This window comes from Convolutriloba macropyga, unplaced genomic scaffold (assembly GCF_964194025.1).
Source record: "Convolutriloba macropyga unplaced genomic scaffold, txConMacr16.3 SCAFFOLD_632, whole genome shotgun sequence".
NCBI lineage: Eukaryota > Metazoa > Xenacoelomorpha > Acoela > Convolutidae > Convolutriloba > Convolutriloba macropyga.
In genome coordinates this window covers 1-21,908 of record NW_027450727.1, presented here as the reverse complement: position 1 = coordinate 21,908, position 21,908 = coordinate 1, and the positions used below count along the sequence as shown (strand labels likewise).

The window sequence follows — 21,908 nt, the reverse complement described above, 5'->3', positions numbered from 1 at the left end:
GCCACGTTTTTATAGTTTTTTTTTCACGTAACGGTTTCTAGGCAACTTGGGTTACCCGCTCTTCGACGACATGTCCAAACGTGTTGCTGGCCCCTTGTTCTGCTTGGAGCTTGTTGTGAAACAATCAAGTCAAGCGCATGAAAACTTGACTGAAGTCCTTGAACAAGTTGAAAACGGTTACCCGCAAATATGTAATCATCAAAAAAACTGTAACAAAAACCCTTACTCAATAAAATCTATTGACTAGAAAACTTGTTCCCAAATTTTAAGAACGCAAAAAAAGGAAAAATTCACAGAAAACAGCAATTAGCAACAAACTTGAATTGAATTTATTGAATTTATAAACTAAAATTGAATTTATTGAACAAACTTACTTATTATTGAATTTTTCTATTAAACGCGATCTTTAATTATGCAACAGATAACTTTCCTCTGTAAAAAATCAACTGACAAATCGACTAAATAAATAAAATTGTCTAAATTGCACTATTTCATATACAATTTTACAGCAGCACTGTTCCAAAACTGACAAACCTAACCAAAAATAAAATTAAAAAATCACTCAAGAAAACAGAACTAAAATAATTTCATAAAATAAAAAGATAAAATAGCAATCCGAGCCATAATTTTCAATGAATTAAATTACTGGGCTCCAAAAACATTTATAAACTGATTAGCTTTAGATAAAATTTCTCATTAAATCAATATTACTTACTTAAAAGCATTTATTTCAATTTTAGTTAATAACCTGACAAGCAAAAAATGAGCCACCTAAGCACAAACGGCTCAAAACGGCTAACTGCATGCGGTATTCCGACAAAATATTCGAAGTTCAAACCATTTATTGAAACACTTCTTTGTGCAAAACCAATTGCTCATCGCCGGGTTCGATTTTTAATAGACAGCCAGAAGGGTAGATTGTATATTGCTTTAACGACGGGGGCAAAATCTTGTATAGGACTTCAAATAGTGTTCTAAGAGCTTATTAGCAACAAAAAATTGAGAAAATGAATGCAAACAACTCCGACAATGGATGTGTTAGAACTCGCGCCCTCAAGCAATTCAGCATTCGAAAATAAAGTCTGAATAAATGCTTAATGCTTAATTCATTGTCTGTCGCCTAAATCAAATTTTCTTTATGGGTGCAAAAAATCTTGTCCCCAACGGGTTTCCAACCCTTGTCCTCCCGATCCATAGCCACCCGCACTAGCCAGTGCGCTATGAGAGACTTAACTTCCAAACTGCAACCGATTATATATTAGCAACAAGCTTTACTTCGGAGAGAGCAATAGATCACTCAAAAATGATGAACGAAAGCGTAAAAACAGTCACTTGAGAAGTCACAGAATGTTCTAGAGGAAAAGCGCAAAATTGTGAAGCAAAAAATGTGCATAAAAAGACACACACGTTTACAATAATTGCTATGAACTTCGTTCAAGAGCAATTAAAAATCCTTCAAAATGGAATTCAGTTAGATAGAAAAAACATAAGCGACTAACGTCGGAGCGAATTGCTCTCAAACGACCGGCGAGCGGTTGTCTTCGTCAGTAGCTAGCCACGGTTTAGTGAGGCTAGCTTAGCATTATTGAAGGGGCGTGAGATGAGCGCAGCGGGGGTGCACCGGGGGGGGGGGGGGGGGGTGGGGGGGGGGAGGGGGGTGGGTGGTTCATCCTCTAAGAACCGCCCTTCACATTATAAGTATAAGTCTCCAAAACAGTTTCAGTGAATTGCATACTTGGAGACCAGTGAGCCGAAATTTCTTAATGCCCACTGAGCGCTACCTGTTTTTCCCCGTTTTTGAGGACGAAAAGGCAAATGGATCAGACGAAAAATCGGTCAAGCGAAAAATTGCATAAAAGACCAACAGGACTAATATAACTGCAACGAACTTCGTTTGAGAGCAATTAATAAGAAGACCGAATAAGTGTTCCCAAACACTTATATAAATGTTGAGAATTGAGCCCAAGTCTGTCGTACGCTTTTCCTTAGCGATGCTTCACTAAAATTGTTAAACAGGCAATATTGAAGACAATACAAGTAAAAATGTTTTTACAAAAAATTGCGCCCAACTCTCTGGTTGGCTTTTCCATTGCGGTGCATCGAAAATATTGTAAACAGGATCGTTCTTGGTGAAAACATTTCTCCAAGTACTTCAAACAGGATTTGGTAGAGGAATTACTCAATATTTACCCATGGTTCGCCACTGTACTTAAGAGCCATGTCCAGGCGCATCTGGTCTGGTACCCGTAGATCATTCCAGACCTGTTCCAGTCTATCTTGAAGGGAGGCTCCAGCTGCTTTCCTCCTCTGTCTCTCCGCTTTCTGCTCCTTCAGGGCATCCTGAAAATCAGTTTTTAGTCTCGTTCAAAATGCGCCAGAGGAAAAATTCATCAAAACGTCAATTGAGCTCAGCCATTCTCAGACATATTCTTCGCTATTTCATCTTCAATTTGTTGAAATCGCTCAACTAAAATGTAGAGAATTGAGCAATTCCAAAAGATGTCATTCGTTGACAATTCTGCAACTACATTTAAGCTCACTATAAAACAACATATGTGGCAGATTGCCAGAAAATAGCCGCAATAGCTTCGTAGATCTGCAGTCTCAAAAAAGTAAAAAAGACAGACCAAAAAAAAATCGTCTTTTCATTGAAGGCTCATATGTTATATTTTGATTCAAAACCTAAATAAGTTTTTGCTGCCTCTATTAGCTGCTCTCAAATAACCTTCATTAGAGCGACACACACCCATTTGACCTTATCTCTTTGAATTATAGTAAATAAAAGTCAATTTCAAAGTAAGGAAGTCATTTTTGAGAGTGAGGTCAGTCAAGTGTGATCAAAAATTTAATCACGCGAATGAACAAAACCTAGTAGGACAAGTCCTGACGTAAAATTCAAAGAATTTTCATTGACTAAACAAAAGACTAGAATTAGAACGGACTATGAGTGAATTGGGAAAACCATTTCTAAAAAAAACGATAAAATTTTTTTTAAAAAAAAAATTCAATGTCAAAATGCCGCGAGCGAACAAAAAAACCACTAGCGAGAAATGGAAATTTGGTTAAAACAAAAAACTAGGCCTAGAATGAACTATTAATGGATAGGGAAAACGCTTTACAAAATAAATCCGGTCCAAAAAATCGAAAAAACAGTAAACATCAAAGTGAAATTGCCGCATGTGAACAAAAAACCACTAGCGAGAAAGCGAATTTTTGTTCAAACTCCGTTTTCTCACTCTACTTTAAATTCAGTGCGAAAAAATTTCACGCCGCAAAACCACTCGCTTTTTCGCTCCACTACTTTTTTGGGCGTGACTAGAATCACTGCTCCAATTTGACTTCAAAAATCATGAAAATGTGTGAACAGATCTTAAAAAAAAGACAACGCCCCCAATACAATTCAAATTCTTTGAATTGTAAAAAACCAAGAGAAGGCCAATAATAGCCCCAGCTATCGCTGTGGGGCTATTAATAACCGCCTTAAGGCGGGCGAATTACTCTCAAACCATTGGTGAGCGCTTTGCCCTCGTCAGTAGATAGCAGCTAGATGGTGCTTAGAGCGGCTAGCTTCAGTTTAACTGTAGAGAGGGGGGGGGGGGGGAGCGGTCCATTAGGGCGGAAGGGGTCAAGCGTCCGGGGTCAGGGAAGGAAAGAGTTTGAGAGGAATTAAAAAACTATCAGTTGCTTCTTCATCTCGATGTCAGCTCAATGCTTTGAAAACGGAGCATTTAATTGAGAGACTATCCTTTCTTCTTTATAAAAAAGGGGGCTTACTTGTCAATCTTTCCCATCTAGTAATGCCAATGTTAGTTTGTGGAGAACAGGCGGTTGTTCCTCGGTCTTCCGGCTGAAGCCAGACTTGGTTCCTTCTGTGCTCAGCATAGTGTTCTCCTTAGTCCGACTTCCATCCAATCCTCCCGCATTCGTTCCACTAAGCGTGTCCTCCACTTCCTTCCGACTGGGAAGTTTTCCAAGACCTCCAATGCTCACTGATCTCGCATTCCAGAATCCTTCCGAGTATTTCTCCTTCTCACGAACCGCTTCTATTAGCTGAAAGGAAATCAAAACTTGAGCGCAATATAGTTTTGATAATTGATAGTTCTTCGCTTTCTCTACAATGAATACTCGCTGTAATGTTCCCAAATTTTCTGCAGATCTACTTGGCTATACTTTATGCATTTAGAAGCTATATTCAATTCGACCAAACTGTCTAGACCAAAAGATTAAAATGTAACAGCGTTGATATGAATTCTCCCTACATCCAACGTCCAGCTTGTACTTTTATCGTTTCCTTGAGAGGTTTTAGTTTAGCTCTCATATTTTTGGTTAACATCGCTAGAATAACCATTGCCGATGATACAAACAGTTGCAAGACCAAATTCAGGACAAAAATTAAGCGAGCACCTTAGCATTTTTCTCCCGACTCTTGGGTGGGAGCATTTGAAGAACAGTGTCGTGAGGGTTTTTGAGATACTCGTCTTCCGAGTCCGAATCACCCTTTGCCGATGCTGCCAGCTCGTCCTCGTCTTTGAAGAGATGCAGCAACAGTTGCAAATAATCTCCCTCACTCGCTGACAGAAACTTCAGGTAATCCTAATCATACAACACTCAAATAACGAAGGTGCATTAAACTTAATTTAAAATTTAATTCCAAATTAGACGTAACTTAATGCATGCACTCTATATGCTTAATTTCGAGCCGTTATTTTGAGGAGCCGTTAAATTGGCGAAGTTATTCCATCCAAAAAATTTTTGTTCGATTTAGTTTTCTATGTTAAGGGCGTAGCAATCATAAAGATTTTTTGCCTAAAACATGACAGCAGAGTGAACAGAAATTAACCGTACTTAACGCCAAGTTAATATAAGTACTGGGCAAGTCTAATGGCAAGTCTGTGTATCAGTAGTGATTCAAAGCTATGATCATAACACATTTTAGACTTAAACAGTCATGTGCAAGTCTTGATCAAAACTTGTCAGGTCTAAGTTCAAGTCTTGCCTAGTACTGTACTGATTTAGACTTGGAGTTCGATACGGATAAGGTTGTCAATTTGATGCACCTGTTGATCAACTTGAGTCTTCCACCATGACATCCATGCATTGTGATCTCTCGCAAACGGGTCGTCATTCTGCAGAGTCACTCCTCCATGATCTGAAATACGGGTTTCGAAAGGTTTAACTCACATGAGAAGATTTTATGCATCCATTAAATTATATTCAATTAAAAGAAAGCCCCTCCCCTAAAAGGGCAGTCGGGGCATCAAGTCAACTCCTATATAAAATTACAAATCCTGACAGTAGTCAAAAATTAGAGCATCAAAAGCACGAAACTTCACACATTAAAGCGATAGAATTTACTCTACCCGAGTGATATGAAACCTTTATTCGTTAATGCTCATTCAATTTTGATACAAACTATCTTATCGGGACTTACTAAATGTTGTATCACCTCATTAAGCCTAGGTAAGACAAGTTAGCAGGTCTTAAAAAATGAAATTTTATACCAGGTATAATTTGATATAAACTTTGTCATATAAGATCTCACACGATCGAAATTCTGCCTTTCAAAAAACCGATCGTGCAAGTGCTGATAATATCTGTTTACTGAAACTGATTATTATCAAGCTTAACTAATACCAAAAGGCAAAAAATTATTGGAGAAATCCAGCGGCTGAAATTAACTGAAATTAACAGAAAAATGGCCCAATGAGATCAGATCAGATCATTTTCTCTGTAATGGTTCGACTTTTCAACTCGATCATTACAAATGAATACATTCGTTATATCCATCTGCCACTCTCTGATATTCTGTCCAATTTATGCATTAAGTTTCATAGTACTATGATTGGCTATGATACCAAAAACAAAATGTTCCCCGAATTTTTGGAAAAAAAATCATTCATTTATGCCAGGGAAAACGCTTGAGAGCCACAGTGTCTCCGTTGTTTTTCTTCTCCATATTGCCACATTCTCCGTGTAAATTTTTTTTTCAAAATTTTTGTTAGTGAAGTGATTTATTTATTTTTGCTTTATTTGGAGAAATAAATTCTTCTTCTTCTATAACATTGTCGTATGTTGATTGCTCAATACTTCAAAACATGTAGTATTATATCCTGTTTATATTTACATCACAAACAAAAATGATTTTCGTAGTTTGAAATAATCAAAACTGTTGCGAAGTTAATATAACGAACTCCAGCAGAATTGGAACCAGTTAATCACTGAGTTAACACCGTCACAGAACAAATGACCCCAGTTAAGGTAACTGCTTAAGAGAAGGAAGTATACTCATCCAAAGCTTTAAAATGAGTTAGCAAAGCTGGCGGCAATTAGGAAACACGAAACCGCTAACATCGAACGAATTGCCGGAGAACGACAGGCGTGGCAATTTAATTCTGAGGGGGTGTGGCCAGAGTTTTTATGGACGACACTAGAGGGGCTCGAACCCTCGACCTCTGAGGGTAGTCTGAGACCTTATGCACTCACCTAAAACAGCATTGCTATTTACTCGCTAATGTTAGCAACAGATCGCCTATATGTTAGCAACAGACTTAATTGCAGAATTAGAGCAATTTAGATAACGCAAAAAATCAAGAAATCAAGCGCCAAAAAGTCACTCACGAGTAAAATAATGTTCCAGAACAAAAGCGCAACAACAGTCGAGTAAAAATTTATCATGAAAAACACACAAGTTGACGATAATTGCTTTAAACCTTGTTCGAGAACAAATAAACACAACAGAATACCGTCGCAAAACGGATCAGAGAGGTGCACAGAGACTTAATGTACTTTGGCTTTACCAGTATATCCTTTGCTGTTGAAAAAGTTAAAATTTATCATCATTAGAGTAAAAAATAGTCAAGAAATTTTACATACAAACAAGGATGCTCGTTAATGTGCGTTCGCACATGATGTTCCGACCCGAGCTCATCTACACTTTTGACTTAATTGTCAACCAAATGAAGACATAATAAAAATAGATGTTTACGTTTAAAAAACGTTTAAAAACCTAACTACTTATTGAATTACATAACGCCATGCTCATTACAGCGCTCACGAGATATTTCATTGAAAAAAATACGAAAAAAACAACAAAAGCAGCAAAAACAAAAATTTCACAGCAGCAAAAACTAAGTATCTAAATTTGAACGCACCTAGTAACAACGCCAAAATGCAATCGAATAACACCTTAACTGCACAACTTTACTTTGTCCATACTATACAACAGATGGCAATTTTCCTTAATGAGACTAGGTAACAAAGTCGACAAAAGGAAATAATAAGGCAAAATTGAAAAATCAATCAACTTTTTTTAAACCAAATAATTTCTTAAGTCTTAAAAATCATCAACAACAAAATAATTCTTAATAAATTTACTAAAGATTCATTATGAAACCAATAGGACTTGTCCTTGGATCGATTAAGCCATATGAACGGACTACAGAAGCAGAAAAACTCAAAAAATTGAACAATTTGCGAAAACACAAATTATTGAAGCCATTGAAATCATTAGCTATTATCTGAATACTATGCATTCTTCCGTCCATTTTCATTCATACTAATGCAAATAAAATTATACTGAAAGATTAAATAAGTGCATTTGGGTCACATTTGAAAATCATTGGGATCCATTAATTTTTTAACAACATGAAATTCTTATTCAATAAGACTTCAAAATAACAATAAATATGAACAAACACATTAAAACCACGAAATTTCTGAGAAAACCGGTAGTATCAACGCCATTAAACTCAATTGCTTTCAGCTGAAGGCAATAAAAGCGCTTGCTGGGAGCATACGAGTCATGCCTCGATGGGAAGACAAGCATAATTGTCATTGACAAGTCATTGATACGATAAGACATTACAATAAGTCATTGACTAAGAAAACAACAAATACAGGCAAAATCCAAAAATTCAGTAGAAAAGTGCTAGAAAAAAGTGTCGAAGCCATTTAAACCATAAATTTTTCTTTGAAAAATATGATCCATTGAACATACTTTCTAAGCCAATTGGAACTAACACTAATAGGATAATGTGATGAGATTTCAGAAGAATCACAAACAAATCCAAAAATTTTCCAAATATCCAAAAATTTTATGAAAACTCGCGCATCGATTTTATCAAACCACTAGTTAGAAGATAAAACCACAAATTAGATTGTTTTTGTTGAAGTAGGAAAACGAAGTTCTGGTAATTACTGAGGCTTTCGTACAGTTCACGACGATATGTTTACGATTGGTTAATGTTCAAAAATATATTTTTTTTATTTTTTGAAGTCTTAACAGCCATTAAATTTAATAGCTTTCAACAGAAGTCAACAAATACTCTCAGTCATGACTCGATAGAAGGACAAAACTGTTTGTCATGCATGGGTAACCAATAAGATAAAACAATAAGTCTGATGACGATGAAAACAACAACAAATACAGGCAAAAACCAAAAAAATCAGTAGAAAAGTGCTAGAAAAAAGTGTCGAAGCCATTTAAACCATAAGTTTTTCTTCGAAAACTATGACCCATTGAACATACATTCTAAGCCAATTGGAACTAACACTAATAGGATAAGGTGATGAGATTTCAGAAGAACCACAAACAAATCCAAAATTTTCCACATATGCAAAAATTTTATGAAAACTCGCGCATCGATTTTATCAAAGCAATAGTTAGAAGATAAAACCACAAATTAGATTAGTTTTGAAAAAGGAGTTCAGGCATTTTACTGAGGCGTTCGTACAGTTCACGACGGTAAGTTTACGATTGGTTAATGTTCAAAAATATTTTTATTTTTTGAAGTCTTAACAGGCATTAAATTCAATAGCTTTCAACAGAAGTTAACAAATACGCTCAGTCATGACTCGATAGAAGGACTAATATGTTTGTCATGCATGGGTTACCAATAAGATATCGCAATAAGTCTTATGACGATGAAAACAACAACAAATACAGGCAAAAACCAAAAAAATCAGTAGAAAAGTGCTAGAAAAAAGTGTCGAAGCCATTTAAACCATAAGTTTTTCTTCGAAAACTATGACCCATTGAACATACATTCTAAGCCAATTGGAACTAACACTAATAGGATAAGGTGATGAGATTTCAGAAGAACCACAAACAAATCCAAAATTTTCCACATATGCAAAAATTTTATGAAAACTCGCGCATCGATTTTATCAAAGCAATAGTTAGAAGATAAAACCACAAATTAGATTAGTTTTGAAAAAGGAGTTCAGGCATTTTACTGAGGCGTTCGTACAGTTCACGACGGTAAGTTTACGATTGGTTAATGTTCAAAAATATTTTTATTTTTTGAAGTCTTAACAGGCATTAAATTCAATAGCTTTCAACAGAAGTTAACAAATACGCTCAGTCATGACTCGATAGAAGGACTAATATGTTTGTCATGCATGGGTTACCAATAAGATATCACAATAAGTCTTATGACGATGAAAACAACAAATACAGGCGAAAACCAAAAAATCAGTAGAAAAGTGCGAGAAGAAAGAGTCGAAGCCATTTAAACCATAAGCTTTTCTCTGAGAACTTTATCTATGTTCCATTGAACGTCTTCCCTAAACTAAAGGGAGCTATCCAAATTAGAATAATGTGATAAAATTTCAAAAGGATTCAAAAATACGAAAATATCCAAAAATTTCAAAATTGTTTTTGAAATCTTGTGGCATCGAAGTCATAAAACCAGTAGTTAGAAGATAAAACCGCTCAACATAGAAAGGAAGGGGCTCCTGTCAGTACGGAGACCGGCTTACAGTTCACAAAAATAAGTTTATGATAGGTTAATGTAAAAAAAATCCAAATTTAAATTGGACAGCTAATGACTGTTAAGATTTTATATATATATATATATATATATAAAATATTAACAGTCATTAGCTGTCCAATCACAGCACTGAATAGCTTCACTGATGCTCATTATGAAACCCATCGCACATTTAGTCAACGATTCTACGCCATAGAGCTCCAAAAATTCAGTAAAACCTTAAAAAGAAAATCAAAATTTCATTAAAAATTACAAAAAGCTCTAAGCCATAAAAAACATGTGCGATTCCTTGAAAACAAGTTTTTTGTTCATTAGGCGTTATTTTAATGTAAATCAGGTATATCATTAACCATATATCGATATGAAAAGTGACCAGTCTCTAGGTGACCTAAAAAATTTGAAGTTTTCTAAAAAAACAGCTCTCAAATAGAATTCGAATTTTTTTATAGTAAACTTCCCTATGAGACCAGAACTAGTCTTTTTATCAACTTTTGTGTATCAGGAATACGAATTGAGTCCTTTTGTGGCGTGAAATATAATTTTGAATGAAAAATTTTTAAAGAAAAGATCATAATTTGAAGAAAAATTACTCTAAAAGTGATCGAAATCATACCAAATATGACGTGTTCACACAAAACTTCAATCCTCGATAACTCCTCGAATATACAAAATTCAAAAAATCTTTAATTTCAAAATCTAGGGTGGACGAGCCTTTTAATGATATCACTCACATTTCTCTACGATGAATATATCGATCGGCCAAAATTGACCGAACAAAAAACCCATTTGAGTATATAGTTCTCCCCCACAAATGGGTCGGAACAATTATGAAAGACATCACAACTTTTTTGAAACAGATCCTTAATTGCAGTTCATTGTAATTACGTGCTTTAGAAGAAGTAGTCAGCTCAAGTTTCGCGTTCCAATCGTTAGTGGTTTTTTGCTTCTGTCTTAATTATTTCATGTAATTCGAGCAGCTGTCGTCTTTCATCTATCTTTCCATTCAGACTTTTCTTATATTTTTTCCGAGCATTTATCATGAGCAATGGGTCATGAAGCATTTTTAAACAATAACGCCATTAAACAACGCCATTAAAAATAACATTTCAGTGAAAAGGTTTTATTTCATTTTGTATCGTAAAATCTAATTTTGAACTAACAATTTGATAGAAAAAAAACTCAATTTGAACATGAAATAACGCTAAAAGTGAACAAAATAATGCCAAATATCACTTGTTCAAACAAAAATTTGAACTTCGATAACTCCTCGAAAAAAAAATTCAAAAATCTTTTTAGTTTCAAATTCTACTCTGGACGAGTTTTCTAATGATACCACTCACATTTCTCTACGATGAGTACATCGATCGACCAAAGTTTAGTTGAATTAAATTGAAAGTACGAACTAGACAAAAGAGCAATCGGACTGCATCACATATAAATTGAACTCTGCGTGTAGTGACCCCCGCCACCAATTTTACCACTCAAGGAAAAATTAAGTTTTAAAACTGTTAAATGGACAAATCTCATTATAGGCACTTAACTCTTGGAAAAGTCTCTGCCAAAACTGCACATGGTCTTTGCAGCGCAAAATAATGCGAACATGACGTCAGCTCAGCGTGGCGAAACAAAACATCAGCTACTACAAAATTTTGCTCAAAAATATCGTTTGTGCTATACTTGGAGGCTATAGTTTAACTGTCTAACCATGTCTCTGCTCCATTCATCCGTTTTCCGACTTTTTAGCTGACTAGCTTTTGTCGGAGGATACTATTTTTCAAATAATGGTAACATTCTAAAGTATTTTAAAGAATTGTAGTTGCTCCAGAGATGTCCCAAGTAACACCAAATTTAGCAATTATCGAATGTAAAAGTTGAATCAGCTGAAGAACAATTCTTTGGCGTAGAAGTAACTTGATTACTTTTAGAACTGTTGGGTAGTTTTTCGTTTCTCATTGCTAGCGTATCAGATGCTCCAAAGAAAAAATATACTTAACGTCGACAACCCAATGATAATCAAAACTTACCCCTGACAGCTCAAACGTGCGGGCTAGCGACAGAGATGAAAGAGGTGGGTGGGGGATCAGACGACAAAATGTGAGCAAAAAATAGCTTAAAACATAGCCGGCAGATTGCCGGAATAGCTGCGAAATAGACTTGCGTGCCGTAAAATACAGATGGAAAAAGATACAGAAGTGAGTTGATAATAGTTATCGCCGCCGCCTATAAAACTTACAAGTTTATTTCAAAGGAGGTTGTTTTTGGGTGCAAAAAAAGATTCCCTATCGCGTCTCGAACCGGCGCTCTCCGGATTAACACCCAGTCGCCTTAACCACTCGGCTGTCGGACCATACAATCTGTTTTCTTACAATCAAATTTGTTTTAAGAACAGATTCTGTTTCTGAATAACCGCAATTTAGGTCACGCAGAAAGCGTGAAATCAAGCGCGAAAAAGCCATTTAAGCAGTGACGAGACAGAATGTTCTAGAACAAATGTAAAACGAAAATGAAGCGTCAGACGACGAAACAAAAAACATAGCCGGAAGAATTCCGGAAACGACTCAAAGAGTCGTCATCTTGAAAGAATTAGCTTTCAAATAAACTGTTATGATAAAATGACTACAAACAACAAAAATTCGGTCAAAAAACGAAGGCAAAACCAACTAAACTAAAAATTACATTTCTCCTGCATATAAAACAATCCAATTCTTTCTACGCAATTAAAAACATCAAAGTACGCGAGCATCAGAATTCAAGCCATATTAGGCTCCCAAAACTTTAATTTTTAAGAGAAAGTTGACTATTGAAAGAAAATGCCAAAATTTGTTACAAAATTTTTCACAATTTTCGTAAACTCTCAATCGAAACACTATTTTAAAATACAAAACAGAAATCAATTGGTAACTAAATAAACTTTGTCGCTTTAACTGTAGACATTAGCTGTCGCTTTATATCAGAATGAACACCATAAAACTTAACAATGACCCAAAAAAATTAATCAAATCAAAATTAATCATTAAAAACTAGAGAAAGAACAATTTTCAGATGGAAAAATTCGTATTTTACCAAAACCAAGCCCTAAGAATATTCGCAAAAAAGAGTTGGACAAAGTTTGAAAAAGTTAAGGTAGCAAAACCTCAGTACTATAATACATTGAATAAAATCAACTGAAGAAAAACTTCCAGGGAAAATGACAAAAAATATTAGTTCAAATCCAACAAAAAAATTCAAAGAAAACGCCAAAAGTTAGTTCAAATCAATTATTTTCCTTTTTATATAACTAATAAACTATAATTCATAGGAGAATGCTAGAAGGAAACATGCTAGAATAGGGAGAACACATACAGTGTGAGAAAGATTACACTCCTCGTGCATTTAAAAAAAAATAATTCGCAATTTCTGAAAAATCAAAACGAAATCGGAAAACCTAATTAAAAATCAAAATGAAAAAGATTGAAAATATGGTTTTGTTTGTCAATAGGCAATCTCGAGGATTAAGAACAGCACATAGCCATCCTCCTGTCTCAATAAGAAGTGAAAAGTGCGCAATTGCAAAACAGTAGAACAATTTGCAAAAAAATTTCTCAAAATGTGGTAAAAATTTTCACTGATTTTTAAATAGTTGTGGCCAAAAACAGCTCAATTAGCAACAAAATGAAACCGAAACTAACGATAGAGCACCAAAAGACTTTAAATGGTTAATAATCTCAAAATACGATAAAAAAACTTAAAAAATTTGACAAAAAACCGCAAAAATCGGATTAGTATGTGTACAATTTTATTAAACAAAAACACCTCACGACCAAAAGAGGCATCCAATTCAGGAATTATTAAACAGACGCTGACATCTGTACTACTTTGGTAAAATAAAGTCCGCTTAAAAAGCCAAAAATGAAGCAATTAATGAAAAAAACCAAAAATTGGCAAAAAAAATTGAGAAAAACGGGTCAATTTTGCGCTTTAAACGCATTATCAAGATCACAAGAACATTGTGGCATCGATTTAAGAGTGTTGCATTTTTATGCGGCATCGATCAAAATTTACTTCTACAAGAAACCAAGTTACAATTAAAAAAAATTGGGCCACTTAGACGAAAAAACGGCTAAAAACTGTCATCTATATGCGCCAATCTCTCAAAAACTCTTTTCAAAGTCAAAAATTCATTCACTGAACGTAGCGCATGAACAAAAAACTTCTTTCGCTCAGAAAAGATTAGTTCGCACGGCAATTTTACTCGCTTTCGCTTTTAGGTCAAAACGCCACCTGAACAAATAGTACTTCCTGTAAAAAAAAAAAAAGACCGAGAGAAAACCAATACTCCTCTTCGAGTCGTAAAAAAAACCAAGAGCACCGCAATATAGCTACGCTCAGCTTACAGCTTCGCAGCTATAAAAAGAACGCAGGACTAATATAATTGTTATAATTGTTACAAACTTTGTTTGAGAGCAATTAAAAATTTTCAGCCTCCCTGTATACAGATGTGGGATCTTTTCCGTTTGTGCCCCCAGTACGTTATGCTCCCCCCGCTACAGAGCACGTGCCTATACATAGTAAATCATAATGTAAAAATATGGCACGTGCATCTGGGGGGTGCAAATAATATGCACCCACTAAGCTGGGGGGGGGCACAAACGGAAAAGATCCCAGATGTGATCAAACTCTCTGTACTAGGAACAGACTCGGATGATCCCGTCTATTTTCTTTACCTTTGTTCCTCAGAAGTTTTATCAGCATCTCATGTGACCCTTTGAATGACCCATCAGCAGTCCGTCTCCAGTCCTCCATGTCTCCTACTCCAGCCCAAGGTGGCTCCAATCCTTCAGAAATTGGCTGGAGGTCTCTAAATAAAAAGCATAGAAGTCCACTTTACACAACTTTCATAAGAATAATCAAAACAAGCTTGCCCCAAAAACCCTCTCAAATAGTTATCAAAAATAAATAGTTTTTTATGCTCGTGCTCTATTTACAATTCTTTTAGCGATTCAAATGGTGGTCAAAACAAATCCACTGATCGACAGAACAAAATTCTTTAAATTTTTGAACAGATCTCAATTTAATATCATTAAATTCGTTCTCATTCACCTCGTGCTTTACGTTTAATGATTTCATTCAAGGTTCAACAATATTTGTTGTCAAAATCCTTTAACAAAGCTGTTTAAATTTGAGCCAGGCGAGTTATTCAATAACCCAGATTAGCCTCGTAGGGTTCCAAAGTTTAAGACTATGATATTGTTAATTCACTTTCAATCGCATTGTTGGAGAGGGTTGGGTATGGGCATCCCTACTCACTTGTTGACAACTCTTTCCGAGGGTTTCTTGAAGAGTGACCAGGATGCAGAGGTGTCTGATATCTTCATCTCTTTCCCACCGGCAGGTTCAACCTCTGGATCCAATTCCATGCTCAAGTGGTCACCAGGTGCAGAGCCCAACATCTCATCATACAGCTGTAAACACAAAATCAACAAAGTCAACTTTCTCATCTTAAATTACTTAAACATACCCGGCAGATTGCCGGAAAATAGCCGCCGTTGATTCCAATAAGCATGATTGGGATTGAAATAACAGAAGATATTGAAAAAAAAAAGATTTTTGTACAAAAACATTTTTTAAGTCCGATTTGTTTTGATGGCATTTCGTAGTTGAATATACTTCTGTTTCGTAGAGAGAGGCTACAGGGGCTACTATCAATAACAATAAGCATTAGAGAGAGGTAACTAATACTTATAGGAACGACGTTCAAATAGCGGGCATCTAAAATTGGGCTTTATGGGTTTATCCCGTTTCTATTTCTGACTTCAATTTTTTATACTGACTCTGTTCATTTTGAATTGCTTTGCTGAGCAACTGATGTTCAAAATCACTTTTAGCAGAATGAGAGAAGAGAGAAACTAGCCTAGAGAAAACAAAAAGATTTCACGCAAAATGTTGAAAAGGCGGCAAAATGAGGTAAAGCGAAACATTTTTTTATTCGACGAAGTAAAAAAAAAAACATAGCAGGACAAGTCCTGAAAAACAATCCAAGTAATTGAATGAAAGACAGACCTAATGAACCTGACCAGCAGATCAATTGAACAATCCCAGCCAACAAGACAAAATCTCAAAAGTTGAGAAACTAAAAGAATCAAACAAACTAACTAAAAAAACGATCGTTGCTAAAACCCTTGCAGCTTTTAACTTGACGGCCATATATGACTCATTTCAAAATACTCATTAACTTACGCAAAAACCTTGAAAGAGATGAATCTGCCACTAAAAGTAGATAAACTGGACAAATATGAAAAATGCATCAAGAAAATGAGAAGAGAAAATTCAACAAAATTTCCAAAAATAGGCTATTAAAAAGGTCAAAACATTTTTTTGACTCTGGAGTTCTGTTGTTTAAACCGTCTACAACTTTTAAAAAGCTTCCTTGGCCAGTAAAGATAGTTAAAATCAGAGAATGACAAAAAATCAAAAAAATTGAAAACAATCGAAAGTTTTAAATTGCAAGCTTTATTTAAAAAATTCCCTACAATTGAAAATTAAAAAATTGGAAACTATTTTATTGCCCCTAGAAACTATGTAGTAACATACTGGCAAACCCTATAGGAGGTTCCCTGGCCACTGAATAAAAAATTCAAAAATTTAAAGAAAAAAAATTGCAACTTTATCAAAAAATTGATAAAAGATATTAAAATGTTGAATACCATTCTATGGCCAAAAAATAATTTTAGTAAACTGTTAGTAGACTCTAGAGGCGGCTTCTTGCCCCCTGAGGCTGGAAAACTTGAATAATGACAATAAATGTCACAAAATTTGAAAAAAAAAACGAGTTTGATTAAAAAAAAATTGGTAAAATTCATGATTTTAAAATGTTTAAAACCACTTCATTACCACTAGAAACTATGCAATAACCTATTATTAAACCACAGATGAGCTTTTTTGACATCAAAGTCTGAAGCAACTCAAAAAATGACAAAAATTTTCAAACAATTTGAAAAAATTAGCATAAATTACCGTGTTCATTTTTGGAGTAGCAAAAGATATAGCGCTTTAAGTGGCCGTAAAAAGCAATGACTCCAAAAATGACCTTTTAACCTTGAATTACGGCCTTCCCAGTAGCTTCACCACTCTGAGTACTTGAGTGACTACTTAACGCGGGCCTCTAATGAAACTTGATGCCCGCTGAGCTTTACCTGTTTATCCCGTCTTGAAAGCTCAAAATCATGAAAACAGGTGTGAAAACATCTTACAAAAATAAAAAAAAAGACAGAGCACCAATACAATCCAATTCTTGGATTGTAAAAATAGGAGCGCTATAATAGCCGGCTGAGAAGATGAGGGCGGCTATTAAAAACCAATAATCTAAATTTTGAATTTTGGGGTTCTCCTATTTTCGAAAGTGGGAATTTCGCCAGATCGAAGAAGCTTGCTTAATATTCATATAAACGTGAACAAAAAGTGGGTAATAATTGATAAAAGTTTCGATCGAAACCTGTACTTCTTCAATCAAAATCATGGGCGTCACGTCACAGACAAACGCAAAGCAATCAAGCAAAAATGTGTCATCTTCATTTTTGCATATTGTTAAAAATGTTCAGTTAGGAAAGGAATTTGCGTTCCCTGCAAGGCCACAGATATCTGGCAAGCCCCCTCCCCCCCCCCCCCCCCAACAAAACGCCCAATACGTACCTCATTAATCTCCTGATCGTAGAAGAGTCTGGCATCGAGACGTTTGACAGTGTCGTGTGCGATCTCTTTGGTCAAATGGTTGAACACGGGAGGGTAGCTCTTCAGAGTTAGAGAATTCAAACTCACTCTGTCAGACACTCGAACGTCATTCGTTCTTACCTAAATAACAACCAACAATCATACCGCTCATTTCAGATTTCCGGTTTTTTGTTTTTATATTTCTGAATTTAATATTTTGAATAATTTTGGCAAAGTTTTTTTTCAACTTATTTTCTGGAATATATTTTTTCAATTGCTTTGCTTTTGTTAACTACATAGTGGGCTGTCATGGAACAGCATAAAGAGGACATCAGAGGAAACGCACTCTAACAATTAAATTGCCCTCGAAAATCCTCCTGCCCTTGAAAATCCTTGAAAACCCTTGAAAATCCTCCCTACCCTCTCCATACCGCGCGGGTTGTTTTTTTACATTGATCCTATGATGACCAGACATTACGGGACAGATCCTAAAATTGTCTCTTTTAATATCGGTCTTGTAAGTGTTATTCTAAAACGATTAAGCAACTCAGTTACACCTTCCTGCTGTCATAATTCTAAAAGGATTTAAATCGAAAGATTTTTCAGTAGCAACGTTCAAGTCTCACTGGTTAGATGGCACATTTTTGAATTGATAAAGTTTCTCCGAATACCACAGATCACAGCTACAGTTTTATTCCTCAAGTGAAAAATTGTAATCTTTTTTTTTATTGTGATGGACAAAATATTTCAAAAGAAAGTTACCAAAAACGTTGTGTAGTTGATTACTTATCACCATAAGTTGGACAGTTGAACGTCCTTTGACCTTGCTCTTCATTTTGCCTACCTGCTTTTCAGGCTAGTAGAATGGTAACAATTCTCAAGTTAACATGAAAGAGGTGGGAACTAGCAGTGTAAAACATAGCCGGCAGATTGCCGGAATAGCTGCGAAAGAATAGACCTGCGTGCCATATAATAGAGATAGAAACAGATACAGATCTAAATTGAAAAAAAATGACGCCGCTCAAAAAAACTAGGTAAAAACATTCAGAGATAAATTAATAAAGCTTGCTAAAATTCATTCCGCAGAAGCCTCTTATTAGGGACCTTTACTGCACAAATCAGTTCCTTTGACCTTAAACAAATTCAAATTAAACTTAGGTTTTAAAGTGCAAAAGTCATTTTATTGAGTGAGGTAAGTCAAATATGATCAAAATCTAATCACGCAAATAACCTAAAAACTTTTGCTAAAGCGAGTGAGAAATGACGTCACGCGCGCAAATGCCGTTAGTGAGAGGAAGAAGTCATTCAGAAAATTTGACTTTTTCAGCTTTGCCGTGTGAACAAATGTAAAACGAAAAAAGAGCGTCAGACGACGAAACAAAAAAACATAGCAGGACAAGTCCTGACGAACAATTCAAAGAATTTTCATTGACTAAACAGAAAAACTAGACCTAGAATGGACTGAGTGAATTGCGAAAACCATTTTAGAAAAAATCAGATCAAAAAAATAAGAAAAAACAGAAAATCAATGTCAAAATGACGCATGGAAACCAAAAAAACCACTAGCGAGAAATGAAAAATTAATTCAAACAAAAAAACTAGGTCTAGAATGAGCTGTGAATGGATTGGAAAACCATTTAGAAAAAAATCTGATCCAAAAAAATCGAAAAAACAGTGAAAGAAATTGCCGCATGTGAACAAAAAACCACTACCGAGAAACCGAATTTTTGTTCAAACACCGTTTTCTCACTCCACTTTAAAATTAGAGCGAAAAAAATTCACGCCGCAAAACCACTCGCTTTTTCGCTCAATTTCCTGTTTCGGCGTGACCAAAATCACTACTCCAATTTGACTTCAAAAATGATGAAAATGTGTGAACAGATCTTAAAAAAAGACAGCTCCCCAATACAATTCAAATTATTTGAATTGTAAAAAAACCAAGAGCACCGCAATATAGCTTCGCTCAGCTTACAGCTTCGCAGCTATAAACATCAACTACGCGCGCCTCCTTGTTAGAATACTAATTTGATAATCAATTGTCATTTATATAATTTACCACCATGAAGTTTGGTAGTTTGGTTGATATGACAGCTGGCTGTGGGTGTCTGGGTTCATTTGAAGATGCACTCTCGTACAACTCCCTCCTCTGTCTCTCTATCTCCTCCTGCTCACTCTTCTCTAACTCTTCCAACTGTCTCTCAAGTGCTTCTAACCGACCCTCCACGTGGTTGTATTTGGAAGACGCTACAACCAAATTAACTACACGTTACAGAACGCTTCAGATAAATTTTTTCCACCTCAAAGTTTGACAGAAATTAAAATATAGCCGTCCATTGCCGGGCGAAATGCTCTCGAAGAACACGCGAGGGGTTGGCTTTGGTTGTAGCTAGCCTCATCTTGGGGAGGTAAGAAGCCACACTTGGTAAGAAGGGGCAGAAAATGAAACATTCATGTTCTTTAAATTGCCATCTTTAAACTCGATTCTAAAACTTGTCATCTTTAACAACTAATAGACCACATAACAAAAGTAACAACAAATGAAAGCAACCATCAAAATTCAAAAATGTCGAAGCCAATAAATCCTCAGCAATATAGTAAAATCCTTAACTTATTATTCCCCACTACAGATCAAATGAGACCTGTCATTAATGAGATTAGCGACCGAAGAAAAACATCAAAAATGGGCAAAATTAAAGAAAAATAATAGCTCATTTATTTCAAAAACAGATTGCACCAGAATCGTTAAAACCGTTATATTTGAACTTGAAACTTTGAATAGATTCAAATATGAATCATTACACAGCCAATGAGACCTGTCACTGGTGAGACTAAGTGATAGAATAACATCAAAAACTGGTTAAATCCAATAAATACAATTTATGAAAACAGCTCGTGCCAAAGTCGTCAAAAATGTTCAGTATGAATAGAAGCAATTCAATAGGTTAGAGTATGCCTCAATAGAGAACCCAGAGAACTGTTATTAATGAAACTACGTGGTAGAACAAAAAACCCAAAATCTAGAAACAAACATTTTTTTTAAACAAGTACTGTCAAAACGAGTAGTAAAACAGTCGTCAAAACAGTTAAATTTCAATTCTCGTAAGTCAACTACATAAATGCTTCCAAATTATAAAGAAATAGAGAGCCCATAAAAACTATAATTAATGAGACTAACAACAGAACAATAAAATGAACTACAAAACCGGCAAAAATCTAAATGATAACATATTTCATGAAAACAAATAGCCTCTTATAACAAATAACATCTTAAACTCTGTAGTTGTCTTTTGAGAGATTTAAACAACTACAAAAATTCATTGCCAGAACAAGCGTATCACCTATTAAAAGTGTTCGTGTAGAAAACGAAGAGAAAACGCCAAAAAGTCACACGTGAAAAAAGTCGCTCTCACAAACCGAAAAATGTTTAAACACCAAATTCTTGCAAAAATTTAAAAGCAAATTTCAAAAAAAACCATTTCACACCTTAAAACGACTCACTTTCGCTCCTCTTAGTACGCAGCCTGATTAGAATCACTACTTGAATTTGAATTTTCATTGACAAGAAAATATCGAAAAACGTGTGAACAGAAATAAAAAAGGCAGTGCACCCATGCAATTCAAATTCGTTGAACTGCATAAACATAGCCGGCAGATTGCCGGAAAATAGCCGCAATAGACGCTCGTGGCCTTCCATGAATTGAAACACCTAAAGAAATAAGATAGATAATCGACCACCAGTCAATCAATAGACCACTAGACTTTTCGGGTTAGCTTCGGACTGTCAATTTTTTGACACATACGTTCTATAAGGAAAAAGCCTTTAAAGAGCTATTTCAAAATTGATATTCGAAATAAAAAAACTCAAGACTAATAATCACAAATTAGGGCATATAAGATTGGCACTACTTAGATGCACACTATTAACTAGTAAATCTTCATAAAAATTAAAGTTCCATAAGTGAGTTCAGAAGTCATTTTTTTTAGTGAGGTAAGTCACGCAATTGACCTAAAAGCAGAAACGACGTCACGTAAACAAATTTTAAATGCAAAGCAATAGAAGTCACTGAAGTCAATTCCAAGAAGTCAATTCCAAGAAGTCAGGTCGTAAGAATCATCGATGGAGACGACGAATTAAAAAACATAGCCGGTAGAATACCGGAAACGACTCGAATCGTCGTGCTAAATAATCTCTTCCCTAACTTGGACAAAGTCAGAATATCGAGATCGAAAAAAATACTAGAAATAACAAAAATAGCAGACCAATACAACATAAAAAGCGTTAAAATTTTTTTCAGTTCAGGGTTGTGGGTAGGTGCTGGTGGGGGGGGGGGGGGGGGGGGTTGTAGGAGGGGGCAGGTAGGTGGGGGGGGGGGTGTAGGTAGGTGGGGTGGGGGGTAGGTACGTTGCGGGGGGGGGGTAGGTAGGTACGTGGGGGGAAGGGGTAGGTAGGTA

At 35.5% G+C, this 21,908-nt stretch overlaps 1 protein-coding gene across 1 annotated transcript in view; it reads right to left on the bottom strand.

Moving 5' to 3' along the window:
• LOC142356108 (coiled-coil domain-containing protein 87-like) overlaps positions 1–19,700 on the bottom strand; it is a gene marked incomplete at its 5' end in the record, with an annotated part of 31,130 nt that extends 11,430 nt beyond the window's left edge. Inside the window, 8 exon segments of the mRNA XM_075408076.1 lie at positions 2,191–2,340; positions 3,775–4,050; positions 4,405–4,593; positions 5,058–5,149; positions 14,474–14,607; positions 15,057–15,211; positions 17,439–17,597; positions 19,513–19,700. Coding sequence (XP_075264191.1) covers positions 2,191–2,340; positions 3,775–4,050; positions 4,405–4,593; positions 5,058–5,149; positions 14,474–14,607; positions 15,057–15,211; positions 17,439–17,597; positions 19,513–19,700 — 1,343 coding nt within the window.
• Between the last annotated feature and the right edge of the window lie 2,208 nt (positions 19,701–21,908).